At 40.1% G+C, this 21,155-nt stretch overlaps 2 protein-coding genes across 11 annotated transcripts in view; both read left to right on the top strand.

Moving 5' to 3' along the window:
• Positions 1-13,529, top strand: part of ltbp1 (latent transforming growth factor beta binding protein 1) — a 142,019-nt gene extending 128,490 nt beyond the window's left edge. For 6 of the 7 annotated variants that reach the window (XM_085429029.1, XM_085429032.1, XM_085429026.1 and 3 more), the window contains 8 exons: positions 3,981-4,118; positions 4,964-5,125; positions 5,573-5,662; positions 5,990-6,118; positions 8,395-8,568; positions 9,588-9,740; positions 10,028-10,177; positions 10,267-13,529. In XM_085429029.1, coding sequence (XP_085285155.1) covers positions 3,981-4,118; positions 4,964-5,125; positions 5,573-5,662; positions 5,990-6,118; positions 8,395-8,568; positions 9,588-9,740; positions 10,028-10,177; positions 10,267-10,439 — 1,169 coding nt within the window. In that variant the 3' untranslated portion in view covers positions 10,440-13,529. The remainder of the gene's footprint in view (positions 1-3,980; positions 4,119-4,963; positions 5,126-5,572; positions 5,663-5,989; positions 6,119-8,394; positions 8,569-9,587; positions 9,741-10,027; positions 10,178-10,266) is intronic. The other variant, XM_085429027.1, reaches the window with a different exon arrangement.
• Positions 13,530-14,853: 1,324 nt separating this feature from the next.
• rasgrp3 (RAS guanyl releasing protein 3 (calcium and DAG-regulated)) overlaps positions 14,854-21,155 on the top strand; it is a 43,523-nt gene continuing 37,221 nt past the window's right edge. Inside the window, exons 1-2 of one of the 4 annotated variants that reach the window (XM_085429013.1) lie at positions 17,066-17,353; positions 19,067-19,248. The gene's annotated coding sequence lies outside the window, so the exon portion shown is untranslated. Of the gene's footprint in view, positions 14,920-17,065; positions 17,354-19,066; positions 19,249-21,155 lie in introns of those variants that run through there. The other 3 variants (XM_085429010.1, XM_085429012.1, XM_085429011.1) reach the window with 3 other exon arrangements.

Here is a 21,155-nt window from a genome sequence, read left to right as displayed (position 1 = left end):
GTGACCTCGCCCCCAGAAATTGGCGGGTCATTCCCCTCATCCCCAGACTCTGCTTCCTCCTCGGAAGACGTGTCAGTGGGATTAAGGAGGTCCTCGAAGTATTCCTTCCACCGCCCGACAATTTTCTCAGTCGACGTCAGCAGCGCTCCGCCAGCACTATACACAGTGCAGGTAGAGCACCGCTTTCCCCTCCTGAGACGTCTGACGGTTTGCCAGAATCTCTTCGAGGCAGCCCGAAAGTCTTTTTCCATGGCCTCTCCGAACTCCTCCCACACCCGAGTTTTTGCTTCAGCCACTGCCCGAGCCGCATTCCGCTTGGCCTGTCGATACCTGTCGTAATCTCTGTAATATTTCTGTTAAACCCTGAGCAACTCATCAAGCAACTTGAGTGAAGAGTGAATATTAAAAGAAAGTTTATGTGTTTATTTCTGACTTATGAATTTGGCAGTTAGTTTACATTTTTTCAAAAGGGGCTTCCCCTTAACCACGACTATACTGTACCTTCCAAGTGGAAGGAAGCTTTAAATAAAGGTTACTTTGTTTCCTTGGAGATCAGAATATGCAAGCACAAGAGCTTGATACTTGTCTTGAATGAATAGACTATTTGCTCCTCTGGTTGCTGTGTGTTAGGATGTAGTGTAGGCCATCTCCTAAGTGGGAGATTGGTGGATCCATCCCAGGCTGCATGCCGACGTTTCCTTGGACAAAATACTAAATCCCAAGATCCTCTGTGATGCTTTCATCGGGGTGTGAAAGCACTTGCCTGTAGAGAAAAAAGTGCTTGTGTGAATATGGGTGAAGTTGAATAAAGTGCTATAAGAGAACCAGTCAATTTACCATTAGACTGGACTTCAGCTACTGAAATCCTCAAAGTCGTCCCAAGAGCACCCATCAGGTGTATCAGCTATATGAAGCATAAAGAGGTCCATCTCTAACAGAAAAGTATGTTGGAATTGGTGGATCTACTGATACAGATTGCTGAGAAGGATAAGCAAATTTACCTCCTAGAAAAGAGAACAGAGGACTTGGAAAAACGACACTAGGATGAATGAAATCATTATTGCAGGGTTGGAAGTTAAACCCCACTTGTTGAAAATGGAGGGAACCCAGTGAGTCGAGGTGACAGGATTCCTTTAGTATATAAACAACATCAGGCTTTATCACCACAGAAAAAAAGTGTGACAAACCAGCAACAATAATGACATTTGTAACCCCCCAAAAAAGAAACTGTCCTCCTAAAACAAGAAAATAAATGAATTAGAAAGAAAATAAACTGTGTATTTGAATGACACAGTTTATTTTCAGCGAAATGCAGACACTGCCAGGAATTCAGTTTTTGAAGAATTACAGTTTTTTCTGATGGCTTAAGCTCATTTTTTGTAACTATTGACTATTTTTGCAAAACTCTACACAGAAATAAGAAAACCCTTCACCAAATCAGCAAAACATTGAAGTTTTCTTACAAAAGCTAATAACCCTTGCTTAACTCTCCAAACCTTCGTAAAAATGGTGTTTTCGTATCAAACAGTTAACACAAGCTATCACATTAATAAGCACATAATGCACCAACTACACACTGAAGGTATGAATAGAAAACACGTCTGGCCTTTGCTTTCTCTGTGCACAAAGTAGGCCATGTCAGTTTGAGGTCATACTTTTGTCATAGGTCCGTAAACATGGAGGGATCCAAACTTCAAGTACTGGTGTTTATTCACACACATCAAAATAAACACAAGTGTTTATTTCCAAGTCAAAACAAAATAGTAATTTCACTGAGGAAAGAAAAGAAATCAGTCTACATCGTGTCGTCTCTCTGGGTCCGGCCACAAAATTGTGTCTACATCACATGCAATGTCCTCTAGTCCAAGGCACCGGGGAAATTATCTTGTGGAATGGCGCATCCAGGCCTGACATGATGCCTGGTCAATATCCCCACATGCCTCCTCCATTGCCTGTAAAAGGGCTATGCGTTGATGGGGATGACGGTCACAGACCTTCCAGCGCCAGGCAGAGAAGAACTCTTCAATTGGATTCAAGAATGGAGAGTATGGGTGGAGGTTGAGTACAGTGAAGAGTGGGTGATCTGTAAACCGGTTGCGGACCAAAGCAGCCCTATGGAAACTAACATTGTCCCATATGATAACGTATCTGGTCTGCTCTGGTCTCTGAACATTAGTGAGCATGTCCTGTAAGGTGTCCAGGAATGTAATGTGTGTATTGTTATATGGGCCCATGGTTGCATGATGGTGAGCAACACTATTTTGACTTATAGCTGCACACATAGTTGTGTTACCACCACGTTGTCCTGGGACATGATTATGGCACGGTGTCCAATAATGTTCCTGCCACGTCTCCTTGTCTTAGTGAGGTGAAAACCAGCCTCATCCACAAAAAACTGCTCACGACCCATCTGCCTCTAGCTCCATCGCTCTCTAGACAAGACAAAACAAATTCAGCACAGCAGGCACATGCACAGCACTACAGTGTGCACTTCCAGATTCAGTACCAGTGATACTATAGCTTACCTGCACATATCGCAGCTGTTTTACACGTTCACTGTTTCTTTCAAAAGGTGCTCTGTAGATTTGTTTCATTCGGATTCTGTTGCGGGCAAGTACACGACCTCATACAGAAATGCTCACATTTTGTATGTTTTGGAAGGTGGAATCATCCTCAATTATGCGCTGCTGAATTTTGCGTAGCCTTATGGAATTATTTGCAATCACCGTATTGACTATATGAGTTTCTTGGTCTGCAGTGAACATGCTTCCTCTGCCCCCAGCATCTGCTCGTCTAGCAATTCTGTAAAGTAACAATTTCAGTATTTTTACATCTATGGTATTGTCGTGTTCCTCATTAGCATACGGCAGTGCTACAAATCCTAGTGCAAAGTGACTGTGCTCACCGATTCTCATTTCAAGATGTCCTTATGATGCTCGCTACAGTGTAGCGGCTCGAGTTAGGCTGAACCCGTTGGCCAGCTTCCCTCAGGGTCATTCCACGGTTGATTACTTGGTCCACTATTGTAGCTCTGATGTCATCAGTAATTCTATTTCTTACTCTTCTTACCCTTCATCTTCCCCCTCCTCATCCTCCTCTTGCTCCTCCTTGTCCTCTTTCTCTAACTTCACCTCCTTGTCCTTGCCGTCCTCTTCGTCCTACTTCTTCACCTCCACGTCCTCTTCCTCGGCCTCCTCTAAATTCTCACTCTTCTCACTCTTCCTGCTCACTCCATTGTACTCCACACGGACAGCTTACCTGTAGCTTATTTATAGTGCTTAGGCTGATTGCAAAGTGAACTAATTATCTGAAACAGTTTCCACATGTGGCAGTGTGCCAGACAGTTGGCAAAATAGTGTAAAAAATAGTGTCTAAATGTGTCTATGCTCTATTTGTGAGTATAGATATTTTTTAAAATCCAAATAGATGTAAAATGACAGAAGATGAATCAGCCTGTATTTAAAAATCACTAAAGCTAGCAGGATCACAGCTCACTGTGCAACTTCAACAGATAACACACTAATGATATACACCAGGGGTGGGCAACTCCAGGCCTCAAGGGCCGGTGTCCTGCAGGTTTCAGATGTGTCCTTGATCCAACACAGCTGATTTAAATGGCTAAATGACCTCCTCAACATGTCTTGAAGTTCTCCAGAGGCCTGGTGATGAACTAATCATTTGATTCAGGTGTGGTGACCTAGGGTGAGATCTAAACCCTGCAGGACACCGATCCTTGAGGCCTGGAGTTCCCCACCCTGATATAGGAAGAATGGGTAGTATCATATAAGTCTCTTCCTCTTCCTACTCCTTTTCAAACATAAAATTTGAGTCACTTATATACAATCGATTAACATATTTCGTATTTAGGTTTTTTTTTCTGTTTTGTGTTTATCAGCTACTTAGCTTAACTATCAAAGCAAATGAACTTCATTCAAATATGAACAAATCTTCTATTAATACATTCTTTGACTTTTCCACAGATGTGGATGAGTGTGCGCTGCTGGGCAATGTCTGTGGAGAGGCGCAGTGCGTAAACAGGGATGGTAAATTCCAGTGCGAGTGTCCTAGTGGCCAAGAATACAACGGCATGATCGCCAAGTGCGAGCCGATTCCCACAGGTGACTTCAGATTGACAAATAAGTTGAAGATAGACCAATGCACAGCTGGTTTCATTACACTGCCATTGACACCGTCCCATGAAAATAACAGTGGGTTCCTTTCAACACATGAAAGAACGACGAGGCTCCATAACTACGTCCAGACATTACTGTACAAGTGTAGAATTTATTTTCATATAAACAACTGTGTTTTTTCTGGCATCTTATTGAATAATCTGATCAGTGAAGCTTTTGTCAAACCAAAGTAAGTAAAGCAATCCTTAAAATGTATTAATCCCCAAGACCTGCTCCAGTTGTGATATCATGGAGGCGATTAGTTGCATTTAACTTCATTGCTAGAAACATAAATGTTGCAGGAGCTGATATTGTTCTTCTTACAGTTATTTGTCTGCATTCAGCAGTCTGTATTGTGCTGTTTAAATGGGACTTTTAAACACTGATAAAGAAGAACAACCTCCTCTCCTTAAATAGCTCCTGCACTGGTGACGGTACAGGCAGGAAATCTTTATACTTTATATATTTCTCCAACTTAGTACCAAATCTTGAAATGGAGAAATTGTACTGATTTGTAGTTGCTTTCTTATTTCTTAGATTGCCCAGTTTATATACAGTATATAAGCCAAAACAGTTTTCTCGCCTCCAGGTTTTCTGTCGCGTTGTGCAGTCCACTGCACATGCTCATGAGCTTTTTGGGAGGCTTTTTTCATTGCAACACTACAAGTACATATATAATAATAATGCTCATTTTATTTATATTGTAGCTTTAAGAATGAAGTTTGCAAAGTGCTTTGACAGAAAAGTAAAAGAATAGTAGGGCTGACTGAACTCCTTCATTTGTCTTTCAGCACCGTTGGTGGAGCGGAAGGAGTGCTACTACCGTCTGAATGACGAGAACCTGTGTGAGAGTGTACTGACCAGCCATGTTACACTGCAGGAGTGCTGCTGCACGCTGGGAGCTGGCTGGGGTGATAACTGTGAGGTGCATCCCTGTCCTGTCAATGGCACAGGTAAGCTCAAGGAGGATAATGAAATATACATAGTGTTCTCACCAGAGGCACCTACACAGTATTCTGAGAGGGTTTAAAAATCCCAGCATACCTCATTTGAACAAAAAGGTTGCTTTTCATTATCCAAAGCAAGGTGACTAGGATGAAAAACACAACCTCCTCACCTTTTTTCACATTATGTCTCCCTATAGCTCCTCTCAGTATATTATCTCCTCGTGGTCCTGAGGTAAATGGAAAGCTTTATAGAGTGCTTTTTAGTCTTACTGACCAATTAAAGTGCTGTATACTACAACCCACTTTGAAAAAATTCAATTCAATTTTCAGTGCAAAAAAGTTGCACCGAAACTGTTTTCTTGACATGAAAACCACAACACAACACATACTGGGTTTATATCTTACCCAGTGTGCATACAGGATTGTTGCAAACATGTGTCTGTCCTCTTACAGACCAGTTTAACCAGATGTGTCCATCTGGAAGAGGTTTTATTCCCAATGGAGACTTCCTGTATGGAGTACCCACTTCTGATGTCTACAGGGGTAAGAAAAGTCTACAGCCATTCATGTCATGCATATAAACCTAACACAGATTATTTTTACTCAGTCATAGGAAACGCTTTATAGTATGCTGAGCAAAGATTTTTAAATCAACTGAATGGATTTTTTTGTCTTGTTCACACAGCTTTGAAACAGTGTGTAGTTATGCTGCAGAAAGATGCATTTCTCTTAGCAGAGGCCAAATCAGGCTTTAGTTTAGCTGTAAAACATGTTAATATAGTATTTTATGGCACTCACTGTACAGATAGTACTGTGTAGTGGCTAAGGCCTGTATTAAGGAGACTGTATTAATACTGTGTGTGTTTTCAGATGGAGATGAATGTTCACTGTTTGGTCAGGAGGTGTGTAAAGGAGGCTTCTGCATGAATACTGAGGGTAGCTACGAGTGTTACTGCAAGACCGGACAGGACTACGACCCCATCAAACTGGAGTGCAGAGGTGAGGAAAAACAGACAGATGTGCACACAGAGAAAGGAGCCAAGTGTTATCGTTGCTCAGATAATACGGTATTTACTGACACAACTAACAGTATCAGTTTACAGAGAGTAAATCACAGGCAGTGTGTGTCCATGGTCACATTTGATCCTGGGATGGTGTGATTACATGTCCCGTGTTTTATACTCTGCTTGATTTAGCTGAAGGGCTCAGAAAGTCCTGACAGAGTGACGCAGTTTCATGCACCCTGACTTACTAAATACACCTTCTCCACCAACACGGTTGAGAAGCACTGAAGGGTTAGGGTTGTAGAAATGTTTCATTGTATGATGAAAGGTCAAAAGAACCTGGAATCAATTTGCAGCATTTAGCATTTGTTCCACGTCGTGGCATAACATCCTCTAAGTTGTGGTGTTTTTCTCTGCCTGTCTTTACTGTAGACGTCGATGAGTGTCTGGATGAGTCGCTGTGTGTTGATGGGAAGTGTTTGAACACAGATGGCTCATACATGTGTTTGTGTATAAGCCCCACGATTCCCCATTGGGAACCGCCGCATCTTCCATCCTGAGGTGGCTGGAAAGTTTTCTGTTCGCCATTTCAAGACCACATAATTACATAAAAAAAAAAAAGTCACGTTTTTTCAAATCTAAATGTCGCCATTCTTCTTCATGTGGTCATCTATGAAACCTAACCGCCAGTGCCAAAACTAACTTTTAGCTACTGATGTAAAATCATTTCAGTTTATCGCACAATTAAATGTAATTGTTCACTTCTTTAAAGCATTTTTTGAATGACAGTGTCATGAAATAGAAAGCACACCGTTTTGGGAATGCATCGTCTCATCTTTTGATTCAGGAGCCAGCTTTTGATTTTTTTTTAAAGTCCTATTGTGACCCCTGCTGGCACTGACATAAAACTGCAGATTACTCCCTGTATTCAAGAATGAAAAATCATGACTCAGAATCCTGTTTGTCTTCCCATATTTTTTTTCTCAAAACAATATATTAATTTTTAATATGACATTATTTAAACTGTAAAATGTTTTTCTATCTAACGGTGTTAATGTTATGTTATGTATTTACTTTGAACTTTTTCCTAGGATGCACTCTTACCGGTATTATACTGTATGTTATTAACTCAAGTTGCTTAATGTTGGGAAAACAAACAACTACATGAGGGATCGTTGTCCAGCTTCATATCCATGTGGTAGACATATGACTGACTTGTCTCTCTGAGTGAGAACAACATATTTTCCTACTGCCACATTTCGGCTTAACCTCCTGTAGCCACGGCACATATTTCACAATAGAAAAATCACACGGCACACCACCAAAAAAAATATCACAAAAAGCACATTGATTATTTTTCTCCACGCATCAGGTATAGTGGAATTGGCTTGGTTTGTCCCCAGTATACCTTTTTTGCTTCTTCTAACCACTACTCATGTTCGGGCCTTCATCTGGGTGGGAATTTCTCCCGGACCCGGGTCAGACTGACCACTTTTTCTTTCAAAAATGTATCTATTGTTATTACACTGTGCTGTCTAATTCATAGCATGACTATTATGTAATTTCTTCTTCATCTTCTTCTGTGTTATTGGCTGTTGGCGACCCATTTATTTAGAGCAGGAAGTTGTACTGCCCTGTAGTGGAAGAGAATGTAATTGTTCTGCCCGTTACTCACGCTGATTGCTTAGAGTACCAATCAGGTGGAACCAGATAAGCTTCCACGGCACACCTGATCATTTCTCACGACACGCCTGCGGCACAGCACTTGGGAAACACTGCTCTACATCATTCTACACAATATATTCCTTAATGTTCACGTGGACTTACAACTAGAAGTAAAAACAAAACAGCTGTTTATCTTTTTTAAATGAGCTCTATAACTGTAAATAATACTGTATATAAAAAACAGAATTCAATATGAATATTCCCTGGGTTAATGTCTTAAAGTGTCTGTAAAGGAGCTTTGCAAACACTTTCTGGGTGTCGACATGCAGTTATGTGTACTGATAGACTTTACATGAAGTCTGTAGATATTACCTGAAGATTGATAAAGCAAAGTGTGTGATGTTTTGCGTATACCTACTCCTCATCAGATCCATTTAATCTCTTGATTTTTATTTTTATACATTTTTTCAGCACATCTTCTCCCCCACTTTGTGCGTGGCGTGTGTTTTCCATTTTAAATTCCATGTGCTGCAAGACATTTATCCTTATGTTAGAAAGTAAACCAAGCTTATCAAAGTTTATAGGTGACAATGTGTGTGTTTGCAGACCAACGTGAAACGGAGGAGATAGACTATGGGGACATCTGCTGGCAAGAGGTCAGAAATATGATGTGCATCAATCCACTTGGTCCTAACCAGAAGACCACGTACACCGAGTGCTGCTGTCTGCACGGATATGCCTGGGGCATGCAATGTGCCCTGTGTCCTTCCAGAGACACAGGTACACCCACCCACACACACGTTGCATTTATAAATCAGATGATATGTCAGTGATGTCAGTTTTGTGGGACTGTTGGAGCTTTATGAGAACTGACACAAACAACTGTTCCATTGAATTAAAAAATGACAAGTGAGATGAATATTTTAAACATTCATTTTATCTTTGTGGTTTTTGTGAATTACTAGGTTACACTACATCTCTGACAATGTTTCAGTGTAGGGGCGTTTAATTAAATTACCGTTTATTTCTGTGGAAATTCAGAACTGATAAAACAAAGCGATTTAAACAAAATGCCTTCGGGTATTAAATAATTCATGTGTTTGAAATGTGAATGTGTCGGAAAAAACTGTTCCACAAGGCCTGCTTATCTCACTGTTAGCATCACTTACATGCAGTTATGAATCCTTCATCATCATGTCAGCTGATAACGCCCAGGTAAAACAGTACCTGCCATAAGATTTACCTGATTCATATGTACACATAATGTATGTAATGGAAACTGCAGGTGCAGATTCCTGACCTACATAGAAGTATAAGCTTTAAGTCTACATATATTCCAACTACATTAGTGGATCTACAGAAGTTGGAAACTCAAAATAAAAGTGCTGTTTCTCTCATACAAGAGGTGGTAGATTTAGCTCCAAGAAACCAGATTATTTCCAGACCTTGTGTTGAGGAATTCTGATGTTGTAACTCAAGAATTGGTTCTGTCAAATGTACCGAGTGTTTAGAAAGAACTGCATTGTTTGTTGCTTACTTTCCCCATCATATTAGACTTTGCCCTATTTATTGTTTTTTGTAGAGTTCCAGGTAAAGGAGGAGCTGTAATATGGGAGTAAAGCTTACATTTAAGACTTAAAGGGAAATACAAAGTTTTTAAGAACAGGGATTTGTTTCCAGGCAAAAGAAAGGTCTTAAATAGTGTCTGTAGGGATCATTGCGTCATTGAACAGCTCCAGGTCCTGGCATTTCTTACTCAGTGATTTGTCGTTTTTCTCACTCTCTCTCTCTCGTCTCAGAGGACTACGCCTCCATGTGTAACCTTCCTCTGAGTGGTGGGCGGCGGCCGTACGGTCGTGACGCTCTTGTTGCAGGTCCAGTTCATGAATATGCTGTGACACCAGACTATTCTCTATCACTTGAAGCACGTCCCCACTATGATATTGAAGAGTGTGAGTATTTCTGCAGTTTTGATGTTAACAGAAGTACAGAATAGTGCTACAAGAAAGGATTGTTTTATCAATATTCACTTTCATGACATCTTCACAAATAAGTTCTTCCATTTGCAATTGAAAAGCCCAGAAGTTCACTTTTATTATACTTCAAAAAAAATGTAATTGTGAGCCCAGCTGCTTTCATCCATATAGTGTATGACCTGTGCCATAGAGGGCAGCTGCTTTCATCCAGGAATGGTGTCTTCTCTGATATTAAGTGAAACACTGTGTTTTACGTGGCTCAGACCCATACAGAGCTTTTGAGGGTTTGCGAGCAGAGGAGTGCGGAATACTGAACGGCTGCGAGAACGGTCGGTGTGTCCGGGTTCAGGAGGGTTACACGTGTGACTGCTTTGATGGATATACGCTGGACCTGTCCCGCATGACCTGCATTGGTAGGAGAGCAAACACGCATACAGCCTAAACTGTAACACAAAGAAAACATTTTGATCCAACCTTCTTTTTCTGTCACATCTGTCCACAGATGTTAACGAGTGTTTAGAACTAAACAACCGGATGTCACTGTGTAAAAACGCCAGGTGCATCAATAATGTGGGCTCCTACCAGTGTGTGTGTCTTCCAGGCTTTAAGGCCTCTGACAAACCCAACTACTGCGTGGAGGCGGAAAAACACCAGACATCCACACACACACAGTGAGCGTGGACTGACCAGGAGGCGACAAGAGACACCAAAACCACATGCATAATCTTGTATTACTATACTTGTGAGGACGTCCTCACACCACTTTCACTCATTCTCAAAATGTCAACAGCAATCTTAATTTGAACTGCTGGCCTTGGTTGTAGCATACAGCAACAATCCCAAAGTAACAAAAGTTAGAATAAGTTAGTGTTGGTTAGTGTACCTTTATTTCTTTTATACATTTCTGGAGGCATAATTCTTTTAAGGGCACTATAGTTAGAAATGCAGTAATTTTTTTTGTGGCAGCGTGTGGAACCTGTCACTCTTCCTCGTGGAAAGTGAAAAGCCAGAGGCAGCAAAATCAATAGCACCAAGCAGACATCACTCAAAACAAATAAGACACTGGTCAAGCCAGAGACGGCATGGAAAGAGCAGCTGGCCTGGAAGTGGGTTGCAAAGCAGCTTACAGATGCATAGCAACTGTGAGTGGGGTAAAGAGCAGAAATGGCAAAGCCCGAGTGATTAGCAAACTGGATGAGTAGATGGGTGTCAGCTAAGCCATCAGCTGAGCTGCCAAAATGATGGTCATATGCTTTGTACCAGCATCTTTTTTCACTCCTGCTTTACAGCCTTATGGTTCACTTCCTCTCACATTTCATTTTGTTGGGCTTTCTTCATTTAGTGCTGTTTGTTTTTGTGTGTTTTTGTTAAATAAAGCCCTCCTATACATTGTATGTAAGTGGTATAAATGCAGGGCCTATTATTATCCATTGTTTTTAATGAATATTTACCAACACCAGCACAAATATTGAATTTGAGTTTTAGTTTTGAACAGAAAGTTTAGTTTAGTTTTAAAGAAAGCCTACGGGGAAATGTTTTTTACACATCATCTAAGCATCATTGTGGGTGGGTTTCTTTTAGCTAGTTTCCAGATGTATAAAACGATAGATATGGACAAACACAAACTGCTATTTACAAAGAACGTTATGTGCTGTAAAAACACCTAAACAACCATTACACACAGATCATTTTTACTGGAGAAAGAAAGTCTGATAGTGGCAAATTGTGCTTCTTTTCTGCTGCTCTGTATTAAATAACTGAAAACTTGATGTGCAAAAACTCATTGTTGCACGGAAACAGAGTTGTACAAAATCTCTTTTGCTGTTCCAACTGGTCCAAACTTCCAGTGGTTTTCCAAAAACATAAATGTAACAGTTGTGTAACAGTGCCAGTTTGCTAACTGGATTAGCACTGTTGAAAATGTCATTGTGTTTGACTAATCAGCAACACTGAGTTTGGAAAAGCTCCAGAAGATCTAAACATTCAGTGTGACTGGCACATGTGCCAGGGGTTGGACTGTCTTTCACACGCATTCATTTACAGCGCACCAGTACCAGTAGATTTACTAATAAAGAGGTAAAGTAAATGGAATTTGAGGAAGGTTACAGGCAATTAATTGCATTGCTGTTTAACATGTGTCTGTGATTTGTTGATGTGGTAGTTGCCAGTTCATCTGGGATACAAGTGAGTTATCAGAGTAAGTGTTTAGTGCCCTGAGATGTAGCAAAGCTTCGACCTGTAGCTCTTCAGCCCAAATGTTCAGAGACGGTCCTCGGATGTTTCTGGTAAAGGTGTTATTGGGGTTTTTTTCTAAACAGTGAACACAGAAGCCTTTACATGTTTCACTTTCAAATGTTTTGCCTCTTTTTTCCCATATCATGTGTTACATAACATGCTAAAATGTCTGTCCACATAAAGCTATAAATACAACTCAGAGCTGAAGTGTATAAGAGCAAGTCAAAACTGATATGTTGATCAGGTATCACAGGATGGATTTTGTGATTGTTGCAGGAATTGTCTGAGAGTCAGATCCCTTCCTTTGACTTGAATAAATTGCTGCAGCCTCGTATAATATGCAGATTAATGAAGTTAGTGTGCCACATGTCTTAATGTGCAAACAGTTTTTTTTAATGTACTGATCCGCCTCCAAAACTCGACGCAGTTTCCATCAGCTTCTCGCAGAAGAACATCGAGATCCTCTTTTAGCTGCCTTTCATTTGGACTGAATGGCCATTCTCTTTCCAGGGAGCGATAAATTTGTGACACCTGCACTTCTTTTATTATCAGTTCACTAAAAATTGACTACCAATTTAGTGCTTAGTAAATCTGGCCTCTGGTGTGGAGATGCTAATACTCCAAACTGTGTGGTCAACCCAAAGAAGACTTCACTGAAATCAGCAGGAACATGATGCACAGAAAATTCATTCCTGTACCAAATTTTACAACAAATGATCTCGTAGCTTTGGTATTTCCCAAAGCTGGACCAAAGTTGGTTACCTGAGCGAACAGTGTGGCTCCTTTCCTCGGCTCCTGCTGCTAGCATGTCTAATACATGCATCAAGTAACCCTGGGATTTTTTTAACCGCCATATTTATTGTGCTGTGTCACTGATCTGTCACTGCTTTGTGTTTGATTGATTTTTTTGAAAAAGCCATCCGTTATTTCTCTATCCAGCTCAACATCTGATGCCAACAATTGATAAAGCCCATACTTGCAACCTTAAACAAAATGCACGTCAGCCAGTGTGTCTTCTGCCAAAACGCTTTCTGATTTCAGAGAGGATGCTTGGTCCTTAAAAGTATAGAAATACAAGTACTCACACACTCGTCATTAATCAAAGCCCATATATTCTGCACTGTATATGACACACACTAAATGAAACAAACAGTAATTTACTTGAGATGAAGATTCAGCCTAATGTACAACATGGTGCCTACGTGGAGGGGAGAAACTACATAACTGTATAAAATCTATGTCTTGTCTGGTGCTTAATTCTGTGTTTAAGTGGGGTTTTGTGTATATCATAGCAGACCATTTTGCTCATTTATCGTACTGACAAACCCTATGGACTCGTGCTGGGGGATCAAGTTGTATTTTGTACCCAATCAAACTGATTGTGGATATTTAATTCTGTGAAGAAGCCAGCTGTCCAATCCTTTGCTTCCTCCATTGCCATGCCTTTATCTGTTGAAAAAAAATGAGCTTGTCTCTACACCACAGCATCACCAGATATGTAATATGCACTTGTTGTTTTAAAGAAAGTAGCTAATGTCTTTGAAATAAGCTTTTGTAAGGGTGTTCAGATGCAGTTAGAGAACTACTGGTTGTCTGAAACATAGCCAAAGCCACCTTCCATGTCTCTTACAAATATGTTGTTTCTTACAAGCAGGTTGTTGTGTTACCTGGTAGTACTTCCCTCAGTGTCTTGAAGGGACTGAATTCACATGTGTTTTGTTTCCTACTTCTCTTAACTGTATTTCACTGCAAAGTCTTGCCAGGTTGCAAAGCTGCTATGAGGCAGTGATCGGAGAGAAGAACCTTGTGTACATTTAAACAAAAGACAGCTGATGTATTTGTAATATGTACATGAATAAATAGCTTTTTCTATGAATTCATAATACAATGTACATTAAACCCCTTGATAATAAACCACAAATTGTGATATTTAACACCAGCTGCTTGTCTGTTTTTACTAGTTGAATTTTTTTTAGATGATTTTATATCTATGTTCAGTTCAACATGTATTATTTATACACATACATACATACATACATACATACATACATACATACATAAAAATAAATAATACATGTTGAACTTAACATAGAGCAGCTCTGTTGCTGCTCCAAGACTTTTTTGTCCTGTGCTGGGACCTGAAAGTGGAAACTGACTTGCACAGAAAGAGATTCCTGTGCATGTGTCTGCGATGGAGCCCTGGACTTCACTACTTAGAAATCGTTTAGCATTAAACCTTGCATCTAAATCTATTTCTTCCAGTGTATTGTTAAACACCATCTTGCTCAAGTTGTTCAACTTTTGAATGAGAAACATGTCGAATGCTGTTATGGACCGTGTAAGTTGGGCATAGCATCACTGATGAAACTCAGTAATGAAACTATAGGAACACTGCAACAGATGATTAGCGATTAGCCAACTAGTCACAGTACCATCCTTATACATCTTAGTAGGTACTGCTAAGCAAATGAAAAAGACTGATAAAGTCATACAGAAAACAATTACTTTAATTATTTATTGCTGCCAGTGGTGGTTCTGTAGTCTGCCTATAAGGGAGTTAAAGCCAGAATGAGACACTTTATAGAAAATAAAAACTGATGAATCAGCTACAAAAGAATCTGTTCACTTTGCTTATAGATAAAGTCTGCTCCTCCCCTCTGCAAATATCAGTGAGTAGTCTTGGTACAGATAGAGACAGAGTTGTCTTGCACACCACCCTTTGTTTTCAGTAAATTCTGAATCTATTTCTGGACTGAGTGTGTGAAAAAAAAAAAAAAAGCCAGGATGGGAGGGGAATCTTTGGGTAGCAAGATAACCTGCGGCAGTTTGAGTTTTCTGCATATTGCTGGTTATCCTGATGAGTACAACAATAGGATCATGATTTCTGTAGCAGATGTAAGCTGGCAGTGTTCACAGTAAGGTAGGTGCATATTTTAAGATGTGAGTATAATTGGTTATTACTTTAAACCACGCATATACAGCTTGCAGTTAGTTTAGGAAGTAGTCTTATTGCAGGTTATTGTTTTGCTCTGGGATAATGTGGCATATTTGAAACATTTTCTTTTATTCCTACACAGTACTTCCCACCAATCAGGGGTCATACTGTGCTCTGCAAGGGTAAAGTTTGAGCTTGAATGACCAAAGCACCTGACAGGTCATGGTTGCTTTAACAGATGATTTAAAGAAACATCTGGACTCCATTTGGATTATTTCACTTATTTGTAGTTTGTGATGGAACTTAGTGACTTCACATTAGACCTCCATCTAGCACATTAAAAGCTGTCCTTTTGATTTCAAAAAGACATTTAATTGAATATTCCGTTACTTCACGTGACACAGAAATCAGCAGCTTGGAAATAGCTATTTAGCTTAGAAATATTGAAGATATGATGTAGTGTAGACTTTTACATTTCTTTTAATTGCTTTAAAACCTTTTAAAAAATAAACTCTTCAAGAGTTTTTATAACCTCTAGTCTTAATAGTAATTAGACTATTGATCAATTAACTGATAAGCAGTTTCATGGCCAGGTGAGTCTGTTCATTCAGTGTTAGACAACAAATTAAGCAAAAGCTCCAAGTGTTGAAATTTGGTAATTGTTTACTGGAGCACCATCTTAAATGGAAGTGGGTTGGCATTTATCTAGCACTTATTGAGTCTTTACTGACCACTCACAGCCAAATGTAACTATCCAGTCATACAATATTTCATTCTATGCACACTGCAAGCATTTCATCTACCTCTCATCCAGCAAAAGAAAAGTCCAAAGTTAGGGTTCAAGCAAGAACCTTGCTGCAAGGCGACAGTGGTAACCTTTTGCATTCCCATTACAAGAGATAATAAATCAGATAAATCAGAAAGATACCGAACGTTTAGCTACAGCTTAACCAAAATTCTGCTGTATTCTTAAGAAGAAGGAATGCACTGGTTAGCTCACCAACTGAACTGGAGGCAGTAAAGTTTGTCAGGGTGTAACTGGTTATCTTCCATCACTGGTGCTTTTAGAGGTATAAATGAGACAAAACCAAATGCAGTAAGCCAGAGTGCAGATATCTATATGCTGCGGCCACACTTTGCAACACTTCTAACAGCTTAACAAATATCAATAAAAACACAAACTGCTTGTTTGCAGGTTGTCACATAGTGTAGAAAAAACTGAGCAACCTTACTTACATTTGAGAAAGATGTAAGGGAGACAGGCCAGGAGAGGAAGAAGAGAGGTTATATTTAAAGGTTAGGACCGCAGGAAGACCCTGAAATAATATGTATGTGCATTTGTTGTGAAGCACATCAACTCTAAATGCTTTACGCCCTATGTGGAGCATAGACTGCATATACATATTAGACAGATGTGATGACATTTAGATAAATGTAGCAGGACTGACTGTATCAGTGCATTACACAAACAGAGATACATGCTAATAAGGCAAACAAGTGTGTTAAAAATTGTCCTCCTCCTCGTCTTTGCAGCCTAAAGAAGACAAAGGGGGGAAAAATAGAATGTAAGGAGACTTAACCATCCCCCACAGTAGTTATCGCGCAGTCTTTAATTGAAATTGTGTGTCTGAGACAATAAAAGTTGGAGTTCAGTTCTTTTTGTCCAGCCAGGCAGCAGGATGTGCAGTCATTGCTTTTGTTTAGGGAGACATTTTTAGAAGCCCAGAGAGACAAAACAATGTGTACAACGTCATTAGAGTGGAATATGGGATAGGGTGACCCACTCACTGAGGCACACAGCGACAATGCAGGATCACACATGTGCGTACTGCACCCGTGCTGTAGAACGTCACTCTCAGAAACATAAAAAAGAAAGAAAGAAAATAACTCATCCAACTTGCAACTGCGGATTTCACCAGACACAGTTGGTGAAATGCACTGAACAAAGTTATCACGACTGACGGGCAAACATCAATGTGCGCAAAAGCATATTGTGATAGATTTCCTGCTCTGCTCTTTACCCCCTCTTTACCGTGTGTGGTCCCTATATTTAGCCCGACCAACCAACGCAGGCAGGAAACCTAAGTTGGGAAAGAATTGAAGGAAGTCTAGTGGCCATTTAGACAAACAAAAACAGACTGAGATCAGTGCTGGTTGAATACACACTATAACTGTATGCAGCTGAGACGAAGGGCTTTACAAAGATAGAGAAGCAAGCTGAAGAAAGGGCTGGACGATACTTTAACGGAGCTCTGACAGCTGGAGCGCTGCTCTGGTTTTAGCAGCAACCTTTTCAGTCCAGGTGGATTTTAATATTAATGCTCATTTGAACAGACTAAAAGGTGTATCTGTTCACGGACATGTTTAAAAGGCAGATCCATGAGATGTTCTGGTAGACCCTGACAGAGTCTCAGATGAGGTAAGAAGTTTGTGTGTTGAAACCTGCAGCTAAACTAAAAATTGACTTGAGCTACAAAATTAGGAATCAAGAGTTGAAATGTGAACTCTATTGTGCTTTAATTACATATTATGGCATTTTCCTGGCTGGACTGATGGATACTGATAACATAGCTGGGTCTTTATAGTCTTCAGCTCGTTGTATATCCACACAATATGACAGTCATTTCTGAAACTTACACGGGACTATGACTGACTAACATATGACAAAAGCAACCAGTCACTTCGAAACCTCTATGTGCTCCAGCTGCGTATGTCCATAAACACATGCATCACCTCATCAGAATAATTTTTTCATTGGCTGTCACGGCCACCACACAGATTTGACTGATGGTAATCTGACTCTGTCCCTGGAAGATTTAATGCAGTTGCATTTATTCATAGGGTTACTGGGCTGGCTGCAGCTTTTCAGTACAGTTAGTGTCAGGTTTAATGAGAAACCTCTACTGAGTGCTGCAGGGAACTCACTCCTTTCTGTGAACTGTCCCTGCCTTGTATTGTTACTTATAGTCAAACAGACTCTACGCTTATAAACTTACATCGCATTTAAATGGCAAAACCTGGAAATGAGTAACTCATCAGTCTGTGAGCCACAGGCTTTTAAGGCTACTGTGTGATATTCTTTACTTATCCCTCTGAGGTCTAAGTCATCCTCAGCTCTATCCCTGTGCTAGCAGGATATGTAAGTTTTCTTCTTTTAAAAATTGTTTTCCAAAAACAAAAAAAAAAAAAAAAAAAGAGTCACAGCACAGAAACAGCACTAGTGATAGTTAATAATGATCTTATGGCCTGTCCTATTACACTGCAGTGCAGCATTCAGTACTGCTGATTACATAATTGTACAGCGTCCAAAATAAACCACTGGAATGAAAGGAGATAAGTCATACTCATCTTACTCAATCAAATTTGGGGAGTGTTTCTCACACACCAATGTTAAGCCCTCTTCACACGTTTAGAGATTATCAGTGATGTAGAGACTACAGAAAGTCGATGACACCACGACTTCAAGTAAAAACAGGGAAAATAACACAGTTGGGACACTTAGGATACTGCTGATTGACATTTGACTGGGAAGTAAAGACAACCAGAGGCTGGAATGTCAACTACCAACCAACCGATAAGGTGACACGGCACAAGGGAACCACTTTCTATATGAATGTGACCTTAGTCATGGCGCTCCACAGTAGGACTGATAATTTAAGCATTGCACATTACACAGTATTTGCAAACACAGCTATGCAGGTTGAGCTATGAAACCAGATGACACAAATCAATTAAAACTATAAAAAAAAAAAAAAAAAACCCAAAACACTTTTTTAGATTGCTTTGGAAAACTGTCATCCTGCTCTTCACTCTTTTTCTTTTTTTACATTTTTATTAAAATGTCAACATAATATGGTATATTTAGTAAAAGCAAGTGACCTCTGATGAAGAGGCCATAATTGCATATGAGCCTGCACAGCTTGAACCTGTGAGAGTGCAGAATAGATTAAATTGCTTTATAACAGATGGAGACTGGAAATGTCTGTTGAGATGCTAAAATGAATTATATGACAAAATAATTCATTTTCCAGTGCACTGCAATCCAGTGCACATCTAACTTGTTAGATCAACACTGCACTGAAATCCGGTGATTGCAATCTTCCAGTGCAATCACTGTGCTTGTGTGTTTAAGGTCACATGGCCGACCGCTGCTCCTCCAGGCTGCTGTGTTTACTAAGAGGAGGAGGAGGTCATAGCGTAGTAAGTGCTACCATGGGAGTCTCTGTGCTTGACAGTCAGTAGGAGCCTGCAGTTATCTCAGTAACAGAAGCTGATCTTTAGCCTGGATGGTTGCTCATATTCAGCTCTTTGAAGGTAAGATCTGGGAGATTTTATTCCCCCTTTCCTATAAATTCTGTTGTAGCAAGAACAAAATGTAACTGCGTGTAGTTTAACTCATGAAAGAATGGGGGGGAAAAGTCAGTTAAATGCATGAAGTAGCTCTGGCTTTGCTATGTATGAACTAGGCTTCAGCGTTCAGCAATTCAGGGTTTTTAAGGCAATGCACCGTCTGTGTGTTCAGAGGTGGCGCTTTTTGTGAGATTACGCCTCTGAACAGTGTCCCTTGATTACACATTTGGCTGCATCATTTTGTGCTAAAGCCAGAGAGATACACAGTGACCTACTGTGGATGGAGAAAAAGCACAAATCAAAGGGTACCGCCGACTGTAACAAGCTGTGAAATCGGGAGCAAAAAAACACATGACACACAAGTCATTAATGTCTGATACATTGTGAAAGCAGCACATTGCCCACAAGAACACTTTGAAAGTTTCAGAATGGCCAGTTTGTTTTTTGTGAATTATATTGTTAGCAGCAGAAAGCATTAAGACTCAATGCCTGAATTGTGGAGACTTTTGCATTTACTGAATATTTTGACCCTAAATCACTGAGTCACATCCATAACGCAGCACAGTTTAGATCAAGTCAAGACCAACAATTGTGTCCCCTCCCAATGCTGAGGGAGTGAGCTGTGATTAAAAGGGTAACATGTTTATTCCAATGTGTGACAAAGAAAGGCTATTGTTGTTGTGGTGAAGTTATGAAATTATGTTTAACTGCTGACTGAGTTTGCATGAGTTTCCCTCTTGGGGCTCTGGTTTCCTCCCACTTTCCAAAGATATGCGTGGTTTGGACACTAAATTAGCCTGAAGTGTGAATGTTGAAGGCTGAATGCTTGTGTTAGACTAGAGACTTTGTTAGAGTCTGTGGGACATTGAGCAAGGTGTTGTATTTGCAGGTCCAGACTGAAATTGTTCTTAAGGGAAGCTTCCTACAAACACAGTATGTGCTACAAACGTGTACCAACACCTTCGAAATGTATAGTTACCCAGAGGACTGTCACATTTGATCTCTTCAACAGGGAATGAAAAAGAGGTGCTTCCACAGACATGTTTGTGATGCGTGTTAGAATTTTTTATTTTTTTAATTATTATTTTTAATTATTATGTATTCTTAAGTTATCAGTATAAAATGCCACTTTAGCCAGTATTTACCTCACGTCTACTGGAGTGTAAGTTGATATGTTGAGGTTGTTTAGTGCCGTCCAAAAATCATGACGCTTGTTTCTTAATAGGAAAATTAGAAATCGGTGAAATGAAGTATGTGCAAACAAATTCTAATATAGCTTGAACTCTTAGGCAAGCGTTCTAGTAATGCATTCAAGCATTCTTGAGGAGCCAGTCTCTGTGAGGGTGAGCCTAAACTGCTTCAACAATGACGAGATCCAGGCTCTCCATTCCCAAACTGATATCGCTCCATTGTGTGCGTTTTGTGGCCACTCAGAGTCTTTTCAGATGGTATTGCACAGTGACTCCAAATCTGATGGTGCTGTACAAAAATCCCCAACACTGATCCAAAACAGCACAGCGCTTTTGTGTTTTATAGATGTAGACACCGACTGTTGTGTCTCTCGCCTGACCTGTAGGAAAGTACTTTGTCACCAGTTTGTGAAGAAGAGGTAAAAAGGTAAATTGGCTGGTGGTGCCTTTCTACGGATGTGAGCACTCCATTTGAACCAAAAACGCAAACTTTTCATTAATCACTCCATAAATCCTGCTAACATTGATTTTCAGCACATTTGCTCCTTGGTTCAGTCCTGACGGTCACCCTTCCATTGAAACCATTTGTGATGAGGCTGGTGTGTGATGGTACTTCTCCCTCAATTTGAAATATTTGTAACATGTACAGAATCACCTCTAACCAAGTACACTTGGGCATGC

The sequence above is a fragment of the Rhamphochromis longiceps genome, linkage group LG13 (genome assembly GCF_057381845.1).
Source record: "Rhamphochromis longiceps isolate RC_006_pf linkage group LG13, R_longiceps_female_GT1.1, whole genome shotgun sequence".
NCBI lineage: Eukaryota > Metazoa > Chordata > Actinopteri > Cichliformes > Cichlidae > Rhamphochromis > Rhamphochromis longiceps.
The sequence above is the reverse complement of the archived record's forward strand: the minus strand, read 5'-3'. Positions and strand labels throughout refer to the sequence as shown.